This window comes from Monopterus albus, unplaced genomic scaffold, assembly GCF_001952655.1.
Source record: "Monopterus albus unplaced genomic scaffold, M_albus_1.0 scaffold280.1, whole genome shotgun sequence".
NCBI classification, from domain to species: Eukaryota; Metazoa; Chordata; class Actinopteri; order Synbranchiformes; family Synbranchidae; genus Monopterus; species Monopterus albus.
Window position 1 is genome coordinate 349315 of NW_018128160.1, and position 12814 is coordinate 362128.

The following is a 12814-nucleotide window of genomic DNA, read 5'->3' on the forward strand; positions in this document are numbered from 1 at the left end:
GCCTCCTCTGTTGGTTTGTGTGTGTGCATGGGGGGGTGGCCACGGCACCTGACTATGCACAAGACAGGGGGTGGTGTGTGTTAATGGTGTTCAAAATGAAGAGGGCATCCCCTTGTCCCTCTCTGAGACCAGAGTTGCTATAGGAACACCAACTGAAATACAAAGCAGACCAAAGGGCTCACCTCTATATTGGCCTCCCTCAGACCCCATGGGAGCCTTATATGTTGTGTGTGGTGGGGTCTTTAATTCCCTAAGAACAAGGCCCTATTAGCTGTAATGTTACCAAGACAGAGCATTTAAGCACTGGAACAGAAGACGTGGCAGGAGGAGCCAGGAGTCCACCTCTGATTTCATAACATTACATGCTGTTATTGTGCAACTGAATGCAAAACACACTGCAGAGAAATAAACAATGTTTTTTATCAGCTGTTTTTGTTGCAATTAGGGTACATCAACACGAACAAGCACCAAAGCAAATTTCCTGTGTATCCAGGATTAGGGTCATGTGATTGCTATGATTGTTTGTGATGCAAGTCCACAGCCAGAATTATACCTTGTGCTTCTGTGTGCTTGTGGTTTTTAATCTGTGCTTCCTCGATGTAAGGCAGAGGAGGAGGAGGAGGAGGGCCTGCAAACGAGGCCAGATTGTGTTGTGTGTCCTGCGGGGTGCATGGTGAGGGGGTCTCACTGTAGTGAGAGGTAGTCCCGAAGCAGTCTTTCCAATTGGCACAAGGAGATTAGTGTGGGTGGGGGGATAGAAGGGGATTTTGGGTACACGCACAAAGGCAAGAGAGGAGGAGTCACATTGGAAGGGAAGGGAATGAAGGAGGAGGGTGGTGGTAGTGGTGGGTGGAGGGGGGCTTAATGAATCAGCTAGTCTCTCCTTTGTTGTGCAAATGCTACTAGTGACTGTTATGGCCGAAGTGGCTCGTGATTGGTGAAGTGGTTTAAATTGTAAGGTGCATTTCAGGCTGTTGCTGCCAGACTTTGAACTGTCAAGGTGGGAGGGGTGGGAGGGAAACTATGGCAGAGACAGACTGCAGGGGGAAGATAGGGTAGATCCAGTCAGGACAGGGAGCCTGGGCAACTCATTGAGGAAGTTCTGTCGGCTGTATGATTTTTACTAGAACTGCATTTTTAAACTCTCAACTCTCTGATGACAATTTTATATTTGAGCAAATAAGAATTTGCAGTCAAAAAATTGAACTTGTCAGAGGACACAGTATGTTCATCATTTTATTGGATGGCCACAAACATCTACAGTGTACAATGCACATTAGATTAGATTCAACTTTATTGCCATTACCCATGTAAAAGTACAATGCAATGAAATGCAATGAAATGCAGTTTAGCATCTAACCAGAAGTGCCATAACAGCAGTGAAAAGTGTGCAGTATCTACAGTATGAAGAGTCAGAACTAAATTACTGATGGGTAGGTACAATTGATATTTACAGTAAGATATGTAGGGTAATGTACTGACTATGGATTCAAATTACAAGTAATGGACAAGGGACATTAAGCTTATAAAATACTAGTGCAGTGGGAAGAAATGGAATGAAACAGTGCAGAATAAGAAGATAAGTTACATGAGTGAACCGTTCAATGGATGTAAATAGAACAAAGATAAATATACAGTATCTGCATATGAACAGTGTGCAAATGAATACAGAGCAGTATCCTATGAGTAGAGTATGTGCTAATTAACAAATCACTTCAGTGTTACAGGTAACAGAAGTGTGTTGCATGAGACCCGGGAGGAGAGATGAGAAGGGGTGAGGTGTGGGTAGTGGTATAGAGGAAGGCAGTGGGAGGTCAACGGGGGACAGAATTCAGTAAGGAGACAGCTGTGGGGAAGGAGCTGTTCCTGAGTCTACTGGTTTTGGTCTGAAGGGTCCTGAAGTGCCTCCCAGAGGCCAGGAGGTCAAACAGTTTGTGAGCAGGGTGAGAGGAGTCCTTGAGAATGCTGCGAACACGTTGGAGACAGCGTTCCCTGTGGATACCCTCAATGGCTGGAAGTGGAGTCCCTGTGATGTGTTGGGCAGTTTTCACCTCCCGATGCAACGCCTTGTGGTCGGAGACAGAGCAGTTTCCATACTGTGATACAACTGGTCAGGATGCTCTCGATGGCACAGCGGTAGAAGTTCACCAGGATGGTTGAAGACAGGTGGTTCTTCTTTAGTGTCCTTAGGAAGAAGAGGTACTGGTGATTCTTCTTAACCAGGCTGCAGGTGTTGGTGGTCCAGGACAGAGCCTTTGAGGTGTGGGTCTCCAGGAATTTGAAGCTGGAGACACATTCAACATCCCGTTAATATGGATGGTGTTGTGTGTGCCTCCTTTCTCATTACTCATTGTTTTTACAGGTTTAACCTTGGGACCGCTACGTAATGACTCAAAGCAGCAAGAAGATCTGAAATCTGTTGGAATTACATGAGAGGATTTTGGACCACTTACTCTTCATAATTATGGTGACTGTTACAACATTGTTTATATGATAATTAACACCCCATTCAATTAAAAGAAGGAAAAATAATTTATTGTCACAGTGGTACATAAGCTCCATGAAGAAGGAGCTAGGGGTTCCTCCTGAGGAGCTAGAGGAGGTGTGTGGGGAGAGAGAAGTCTGGGAGGCTCTGCTCGGGCTACTGCCCTCGTGACCTGGTCTCGGATGAAGCGGATAAAGATGGATGGATGGATGGATGGTACATAAGTAAATACAGGCATTTTATTCCCTTTGTTTCAGGTCAGCCTACTTAATCTTTGATGCATTTTAATTTGTGTCTTTCCTCTTTTTGGCTACTAAATTTAAACAGAAGGCTGCAGTGAGTGAGTAAACTATATTGTCTTGCGGCAAAGTAGTCCGCTCCAACATCCACTCCAGGTTTTCCCAGATCCACTGGTCCCACACCAGTAGTAGTTATTTGAAAAGGCTCAGTACTTGATGTAGTGCTGGGTGCTTGGCCACACCACAGAAGTAGTTGGGACCTTCTCTCTGTCTGAAATCAAACTGGGACTATCTCCGACTTATGTTACATTTGTGCCATGGCTGTTCAGTGGCTGAAGGACTACTGTTCTAGTGAAAGCAGGATTTTGTGAGGAAGCTGATGACGTGGTTTCAAAACCTGAAACTAAAGGGATAGAAGTAAGTTCATGATGTTTTATGTGATACACAAATAAAATAAATGACAGCAGATAATCACAATTTTAAAAGAAACAGCATGGGTCATAGCTAATAAGAGCAGTTTTGCTATTATAACATGGAATGTAACTGTGCCCTTTTCTGACTATAGAAATCTAGCACAGTTAGCTGTCACTTTAAAATTTCTCTTGGTAAGGATACTGTGTACAGTATCCAAGCAGACATGCACCCAGTAAACCTGTGCCTGGACAGATAAAATACAGTAAATACACATGGCATGTCAGTGCTCGTCTTTATTGTACCACTGTAGGTAAGTCGCAGGTAATCTGTCTCAAAACTTTTTTTTTTAATTCTTGGATCATTTTGACAGGAATAAATTGCCTGTGCTGATGTGATGACTTTCATATTTTTGCCATGTACTTTGTCTTGTTTGACAGTAGAGTCAATAATTCATCTGTGTGACCGAGAAAGTATTTTCTGCTGCATGCATTTCACATTTCGGTGCTCCTTGCCATTGTGCTGTAGCAACAGAGATTTGCAGCAGGGCAACATAACAAAGGCCTTTATTACACTCAGCCGGCGGCCATCCCAGAGAGAAAGAGATGGGGCACTCCCCCGTCCGAGAGCAGAGTCCTTGGGGATTGTTTTCATTTGATTTGAGTGGGTTGTGTGCTAGGCTGGGTGTGAAAGACAAAGAGATTTAAAGAGACAAAGAGCTGATGTGACACTCGCTGAGATGCTCTCATAAAATGCAAAAGTAGCTCTCTATCTCTGCTCCTGTGTGATAAACCTTGCAGACTGCTGTCAACATCCCATGGGTCTTCTTTGTCAGGCAGACCTGCTGAAGCTTGGAACTTGGTACAGGTGCACAGGCCTCAGCCACTTTTAATAATGTGCAGTTTGCCCTTGGTAACTGAGTTTTAGCTTTAAATGAGGCAGCTATTTGTTTCAATAAACACTCATTGGTAAGGAACTATAACACTGGGGAGTTGTTTTATCACACATGCACTGTAGAGGCTGTGTGTGTGTGTGTGTGTGTGTGTGTGTGTGTGTGTGTGTGTGTGTGTGTGTGTGTGTGTGTGTGTGTGTGTGTGTGTAGGAATGCATCAGCTGTAAAGTGACTCCCTTGTTATTGTGAGACTTGGCATATTGTGAACAGTGTATCAGCTTGCTGGTGTAGTGTTGTAGGAGTGGAAACATGACTCTTTGTGGGTGCTGTGATCCCTCATGAATAATTGGAGCTTTTTGGTGGAAAGGAAGGGTGGAGGACTGAGGGTGAACTGTTTGGGATTGAATGAAGCAAACTGTGAATGTACTGTATATGAAGGTGAATGTGTAGGCAAAGGACAGAAATATAAAAAGCAGAGAGTGACCTTCTGATGCCACATTACTAAATTATTCTATTATTTTATCAAATGAACACACTGTCACTTTGCGGTACTGTATGCAAGAGACAGATGTCAGTACACTGTCAGTGTACTGGACGCTCTTGATAGAAGCTGATGTGCTATGGAGGCTAAACTCACTCCAGCAGTAAATAAGCAGTTCTTTCTTGTCAATGAAGACATTAAGCAGAACACACAGACAGTTTCAACCCAGAACCTGCTAGTTAAACTAAAGAGTAGAAACAGGAGTAAGAGTTGGGGGTATCTCTATTTGAAATAGATTTGAGGGTTTGACTTTTGACCTCGCCCACCCCTCAATTCTCTGGTAAAGCAACGCGACTCCACCACACACATGTTCTTTCACTCAAATGTGCACACATGAAAGTTAAAAAAGTTTTTAAAAACATGCCATAAACTTGATATTCTGTCCCTATAGAAACAGGAGTTTTGCAGATGAGATTCTGCTTTTTGCAGTATTTGTTTTTACTAGCTCTGCATCACAGCACTGACCCCTCAGTAACCTCACTGCACTCTGTCTCCTTATCAGGTCAGAGGCTTACTGAAACAGCACTGGCTGGACAAAATACATGGCCACTCAGGTCAGATAGTTTGAAAGGCCAGAAAAGTCATCATTTAAGACATTTTGATAAGTTTTGTTTTTAATTTATGCTTCTAAAATATGAGAATTTGCAGCATTTTTTTAGTTTTGTGTCATTATAAATATGATTATCTTTGTATTTGAACAGTTGGTTTGAAGATGCCACACTGAGCTTTGAGAAACTGTGATCTGCATTTTTCACTATTTTCAGATATTTTATAGACCAAATCTAAACTGATTAAAGGTGAGAAGTGGCACTTTAATGTAGCATCCATAAGTATTCTAGTGTGATAATATTTGTAATATGTTGCTACAAACTGGAAACGATCTCTATAAAATCAAGTTTCAGTTTTATGTGTTTGTTTTAGGGGTGTGTATCTTTGAGGATATGAGTGCGCAGGGGTGGTATGACTTGGGTTTGTTCACTGTGTAATGCAGAACTACAGTTTGTATTCCTACAAACAATTAATGAAACCTATTATCTCTTTACTGTCTATTTCCATACACCAGCTGGGGGTCCTATTTTTATCCTTCAAGGTTTTGATTTCAGGCTGCAACTAAATATTATTTTCATTGATGACTGTATTTTGGCAATTAATTTCAGTATATTTACCTCAATATAGAAAGAACTGTGTGGGAGGTACAACCCTTTAAAAACATAGCACTTAATGTTTACGTGTTCAATACACATGGAGTCATCATATTAATGAGTTTGGCCTTTGACTCGTGTACATCAGCAAGTGCTTTTTGTATTCCCATCATCATAAATGCCACTGTGCCCACTAGCAGCATGTTCGACAGATCCTGTTCCTTCTTTCCCCACACTTTCCTCTTTCCATAGCGCCATCTTTTTACATCCAAATTAATGTGCTGAAGCATGAAGAACAAAAAATATGTAAACGTCCAAAAGCCGATCGCTTGGACTGTATCAGTGAGTTAGGGAGCACTCAGTCTGTGTTGTAAAACTATTGTTCTAGCCACCAGCCGACTAAGACGGTTTACTCTCAGTTCTGATAACTGCTTAACAAGCAATTACAAGCTACTCATTGACTTTGTAAAACAGCATAGTGCTTAACTGTCCCAAGTGACTTGCAGTTAAGGGAGGTACTTAGAGAGTTGGATATGAGCCTTTGCTTCTGCTTGTGTTTACAGAGGCATCAAAGTGTATTTAGAGCTTTAAGGCAGGTATGGGGTTGTTGTAACAGTCTAATGTCACCAAAAGGAAAGAAAACACAAGACATGAACAGACACGAAATATGTTCATATGTCAGAAGAATTGTTCGTCGAGATACCGTGATCAGATGGAAGCCAGTGAGACATATGCAGATTTTTAAAATCACTCAGCATTAATGGCAGCTGGTTTCACAAAATAAAATATAACAGCTATTGTATATCTCATTAAGTCCAAGCAAAGTGTTCTTTGGCATGTGTCAGAGTGACAGATGCTGCTCTGTTTGTGTCTGCGTGTCATGAGAAGGTCATTGTTAGATGCACTTGTATATGAGAGGTGATTCATTAGTCGGATTGTTATCACAGTGGGGCACTAGTAAGGATGTACATTTCATGGCTTTAACTCTTGTCTTTATCTCTAGGTACCTTTCAGTGATATATTAAAATGCATATTTAATGCAGCTGTATTTGTATTCTAATAGGATTATTACTGAAACATAATTATCTGAAACACTCAACCAAAAAAGTAGTTTACTGTTATATCCAAATTGGTAAGGATCTGTAGGTCATTGTTCCTTACCATTCACAAAGTTACCTCCTTTAAATAATATAAACTACACAAGTTTTAATTATTGAAAAACTGTACCTTTAGCTGACTGAACACGGGAACCCAAACTTTTCAACTCCTAAGGCAGATCTTTTTCTATACTGACAGTATTTTCAACAATCCACATGCAGAGACTAAAACCAGCAATGATTTGCCTCCGCTCATGGTTAATATCTGTCAGTCTGTCAGTCTTGAATTAGCTTATTCATCTGTGTCATAGGAAAAACATAGCGACTCGGTGATGTTTCCTCATTACAAAACACAACACCCTGATTTTGTGTGTGTGTGTGTTGTCCCAAAGGCTCCAAACAGCAGTAACTTTTTACAGCATCTGAAGTAAGCAAGAGTCAACTGTCCATGCACAAGATCTCTGGATATTCTCAACAAATATCAGGCTTTGGTGTTGGTGTAATGAGGAAATATCACCCAGTGCAGTGGTGAGTTTCACTGATGTGTTTTAATCATTTATGAACATCAGCGGAGGTCTAGGACACAGACGAGTAAGATGAACTGGCACACTGAACAGTGATTGGAGGCAATTCACCCTTGGTTTTGGTCTCTGTATGGGGAGTATTGAAAAAAACTGTTAATATAGAAAATGACCAACCTTGAACTCAAGGCAAAAAAACAGAAGCAGTCAGATCATCAGACAAGTTGTAAACAACTTGAAGATTTAGCAGATTGTCTAAGCAGCTTAATTTGGAGGTAAAACCAAAAGTGAACACACCTGAAATGCTGGTTTTAAATGCTTATTGTACAAGGAAAACATTTATGCACACAACTACATGATGTCATGTCAGCTGAAGTTAAACCACGAAGTTAAAATGTAACTGAAGTTGCACATAAAAGTTTTCTGTTAGCAAATTATTAGTACATAGCTGTTTTTTTAAGACACAGTGTTACCTCCACAGTCAGAAGGTGTAACATGCCAATGATAATTCAACCAGATAGAGATAGGAACTTTCGATACTGGCACTGCATGGATGTCTACAGACTGTAATGCATTGGTATGCTCTCAGATAAAATGTGTTTTACATTCAGGATAAATAGGAAAAGCAAAAGTGCTAAAATCTCTGGTTCATATGTTGTAAACTGTGTTAGATTTGAATATCTGCTACCACAAAACTTTTACCTTGGGGGCTGCCTTGACCTACTTCCAGTCAGGCCCTGAGACTGAGTGGCTCATCGGGCAGTCTGACAGCAAACCATTTATATTTAAGCTGCTTTCTTTCCTTGTCCAATATGCAGAAGAGAACAAACTGTACGCCCCTGAGGTTTGACCATTCCTATAGATAAGGCCACTGTAACATGCAGTCAGAAAAGGAGAAGCAGTCACTTTACTAACCTGCACAACCTGGACATAATACACATACATGACAGTACATTTGGTTTTTACTGGTTTGGTTTATAAACCGTATGCAAATTTTTATTATTGTGTTGTTGTCACTGTAGTTTGACAAATATGCTTATTCAAGCTCAATACCACTCTTCTCTGTTCCGTAAGGACACTATAGCTAGCATTCTGTTAGCTTTTTAGTTTTTGTACTAATTAAACAAAGGAGAATTAACATGTAAATTGGTGAACTGCTGAGGTGCTGGTATGTTGATTTTGCTACCGTATAGCCAGATTAACTACTTTCTCACTATTTCCAATATGCTAAGCTAAGCTGTCATTGTCTGTAGCTTTATAAACCTGAGGGTGGTATCAATTTGCTCATCTAAAACTAGACTAGACAGCATGTTCCCCTAAACATTGACTCATTTTTTAAATTGGTAACATTGTGACAGTGATACATGGCTATCACTAGTCAAAACAGGCCTTGTATGTTTAAATCAGTACACTACAACCAATAATTGAACCGGACTGATGCTGTTTCTTTCAATATTTCAGTAGTTATGCTTGTGTTCGTAAATTCAGATACACATGCATTATAGTTGTTGGACTGTGATCATATTATATTTCTGTCTTTACACAACGTTTATAAAGTGTGTTGACTTGCACAGTCTGGTGATTTTTTTCTTGCGATGTGACTTCATGTTTGTGGTGGATTCATATAATCTAACTATATCAAGACCTGACGTGCCATTAAAGCTATTCAAACAATGCCCCCAGTCATCTCCCTCTTCTTAACTTCTATCTCTAATTTGGGCTCTGTTATGAAAGCAAACAGTAATTTAGAAGCATTATTGTATAATTAAGGTGCAAGACATGTGGCTGTGCTCTGCAGTGAGTTGAGAGTAGCTAAAAGACATTGCAGGATAAGCTGAAGCAGAACTCAGTTGTCATGAGGTAAAGCCTCAGATGACTTTCTGCACCAAGATTACAGTCATTATAGACATTAGTTTTCAAATCTTCTACACTACTAATGTTTTATTGTTAAGCAGAAATGATGATACTAAGTCAAAGCTGTATTAGGCTCTGGACGAAAGCATCAGATTTCATTGCTCTTCTTAATATTATAAAACTTTTTTCAACTCTTCTTTACGGTTGTTGTTTGTCTTTTAATGCTTTCCTCATGTGATCTCCATGTTTTGTAAAAGTGTATCTTTTTGCTCCCATGTTTTAATTTTGTTTTGTTTTTGCACAGTATTTTGAATTTCTTTTTCTGTACCACTATCAATGCCAACTTTGAGTCGTCAGAGTACAGCTAGATATTTAATCATCCATCCATCCATTATCTACGCTGCTTATCCTGGGAGCTCCAATAATTCACAGCTGACATTGGGCTAGAGGTGGAGCTATCCTGCACAGGTCACATAGACATAGAGACAGACAACCGTTCCCACTCACATATACGGGCAATTTAGTGTCACCAGTTAACCTAACATGGACTTTGGACTATGGGAGGAAGCTGGAGTATTCTGAGAAAACCCACACAGGTATAAGGAAACCATGCAAACTCTACACAGGCTCCTGTTGGCTGCAAGGTTTTGAACCAGGAGCCCTCTTGCTGTGAGGTGACATTTAACCACTGAATCACGGTGGCACCCTGATATTTAATGAATGATGCTAAAATATTGCTGATGACAAAAACACTGTTCTTATATTATTCAGAGGACTCAACATATAATTCTTCTTATATACTCTAAAAAGCATTGTAAAACATTAAATTGATACTAAAATGCTGTTCATGTTGGCTGAGCACTAGATGCACACACTGATTCATCAGCACATTGGTGCCATACAGAACTAACAGAAGGAATGGCTCTTTGTGTTTGGTCTGTCATAAATACCACATGCATCACAGGCTTCTGTGTTTTAAAACGAGGCAGTGACAGGGTCACAGGAAAGCACTTTCACCTCCAAGATACTTGACCCCCCAGTTCTTTGAGTTCAACCAGACAGTGACCTCTCCTCAGGTTAGCTGGCACCCAACACCAATAACTGTCCCAGAGACTCGGAGCTTTTCCAGATCTATACGACTCCTGCGTGTTCATGTGTGTGTGCAAGAGAGAGTTTGTAGTGGGAAGCAGTAAATGACAGAAAGACAGATGAGCAACAGGTGGGGAAACACTAAGCAATGAAACAAGTTGCAGGAAAGGAAGGAATCAGGAGGAGGAAGTGGAAAATTTGGAATCCAGGAATAATGGTAAGGAGAAACATAAAGAAGATAAATGAGAACACATGTTGAGAGATAGTTGTAGAAATTCAAGGGGGAGAAAATGGACAGAGGTGGACCCAGTAGGATATATTGAGAGTTTGGTAAACAGGAGGTGGAGAGAGTATTTTCAAGGCAGAGCAAGTAGCTACAAGCTGTTCACTGCTGCTCATTTAATTCCATTACATGTTGATCCCAACCACATAATATACTGTAGTGAGAGGTGATTGTGCTGTCACCACCACAAAAGAAGAAATTTCAAAATAGATGCAAAATATAGACAAAAATTGCACAGGACAGTGACTCAAGGTTTTGTCTTGAATTCCAAACCTACATGATGTGAGTAAATGCAGATGACTCTTTGCTTTAGTATGGAGTACACAATGTACTAAGTCACTATACACCTATTGTCTGAAGTTTAAGAGCTGCAGTAACACATTTAGCAGCATTGTTTTAGTAAATGCTACCAGAAGACCCACAGTTAATGAAGACTTTAATTGAAATGCTAAATCAGCAAAAAATTCCTTTTCCCGTCATAGCAGTTCTGTCTCCCTGTGTGGAAAAGAAGCAATTTTCCCCTTCTCTTTAAACATACTGTATTGCTCCCCATGCAGACATTATGTGTTGTTTGTCTTGATTTGTGAGTTGGCTCGTAGCACCACATATCAGGTGCACTTATTTTTTCATACAATATTATCCATCCATCCATCTATCCATTATCTATACCAGTTATCCTGAAGAGGGGTGGGAATGGGGGGTTACCACCTGGACATGCCAGCAGTCTATGACAGGGCTGACACAGACAGACAACTAGTCACACTCACATTCACATCTACAGGCAATTTAAAGTCAGTTAACGCAGAGTGCATGTCTTTGGACTGTGGAGTTATTCTATTCTATTCTATTCTCCATCCAGCCATTATCTATATCAATTCTTTTTTTTTAAATAGGTCGTCCATTTGCCCGTCCACCTGCGTCCCTTCTCCTCCTCCTCTCGCCATGAGTTCCCGAGTTGTGAGTAGGAAAGGAGAACCGCAGTACCGCCGGCACTTCCTGACAGACAACAGCAGCTTTCATGGTGACTATCACACACACACACACACATACAACAGAATAGTATAATTTACATTACAAAGTGTACAGGGCATACTCTTTGATAACTGCATGTCATGAGAATGAACAGCAGAGGGAGACTCGTCTCCACAGACATGCTTGAAATACTCAGACCTTCAAGGACAAACAAGCACTGCCAAGAGACAGTTTGTCATATCAGTAAAAACCTCATTACTGTGGAAAACAAAGTCTTCTGCAAGTCATCAGATGAAAAATGTCCGTAGAAGTTCATTCAGAGTGGACATTGAGGGTTTTAAATTATAAATACACACGCATGGCTCATAGTTATTTATTTAAAAGGGACAGTGAATGGTTAAAACATACAGTAAATGTTAGCATTTGATGCACCATACCTGATTATAGCTTAAAGCTATTTACATCAGTAGGCCGGTCAGAACACAAACACAAAATCCATAATCATTCAAACCACACAATGCAAATCTACACAAGACAGCACATCACAAATATAGAAGTACATCATGTAGACCCTGAGATCAAATAGTTGTAAGAGATTTCGGCACCTTTTAACAAACTTTGTAAGTTGGTTTTAAAAGATAAAATACTGCTATATGTTTTTCTTCATGGGTGACTCTGATATTATTACTCATACACTGAAGCCAAACATGTTGAAGTTGAAGAAAAATGAGAAATGCCAGATGCCTCTTTTCTTTTTCTATAATATTGCATCACCTAACATGTAGAAGGGTGTGTGTGTGTGTGTGTGTGTGTGTGTGTGTGTGTGTAATCTACTCGTTTGTATCAATTTGACTACCCTGGCACCTATATACAATACATACCTGCATAGGTCTATACACTGGGTACGAAAAATATTCAGACCCCCTTAAATTTTTCACTCTTTGTTATATTGCAGCCATATGCTAAAATCATTTAAGTTCATTTTTTTCCTCATTAATGTACACACAGCACCCCATATTGACAGAAAAACACAGAATTTTTGACATTTTTGCAGATTTATTAAAAAAGAAAAACTGAAATATCACATGGTCATAAGTATTCAGACCCTTTGCTGTGACACTCATATATTTAACTTAGGCTCTGTCCATTTCATCTGATCATCCCTGAGATGGTTCTACACCTTCATTTGAGTCCAACTGTGTTTGATTATACTGATTGGACGTGATTAGGAAAGCCACACACCTGTCTACATAAGACCCTACAGCTCACAGTGCATGTCAGAGCAAAT

General features: G+C 40.2%; 1 protein-coding gene across 2 annotated transcripts in view; it reads left to right on the forward strand.

Moving 5' to 3' along the window:
- The first annotated feature begins 2955 nt into the window (after positions 1 to 2955).
- The window catches only part of plch1 (phospholipase C, eta 1), a 66447-nt gene continuing 56588 nt past the window's right edge, over positions 2956 to 12814 (forward strand). For both annotated transcript variants that reach the window (XM_020622429.1, XM_020622430.1), the window contains exons 1-2: positions 2956 to 3141; positions 11448 to 11575. In XM_020622429.1, the coding sequence (XP_020478085.1) occupies positions 11497 to 11575 (79 nt within the window). In that variant the 5' untranslated portion in view covers positions 2956 to 3141; positions 11448 to 11496. The remainder of the gene's footprint in view (positions 3142 to 11447; positions 11576 to 12814) is intronic.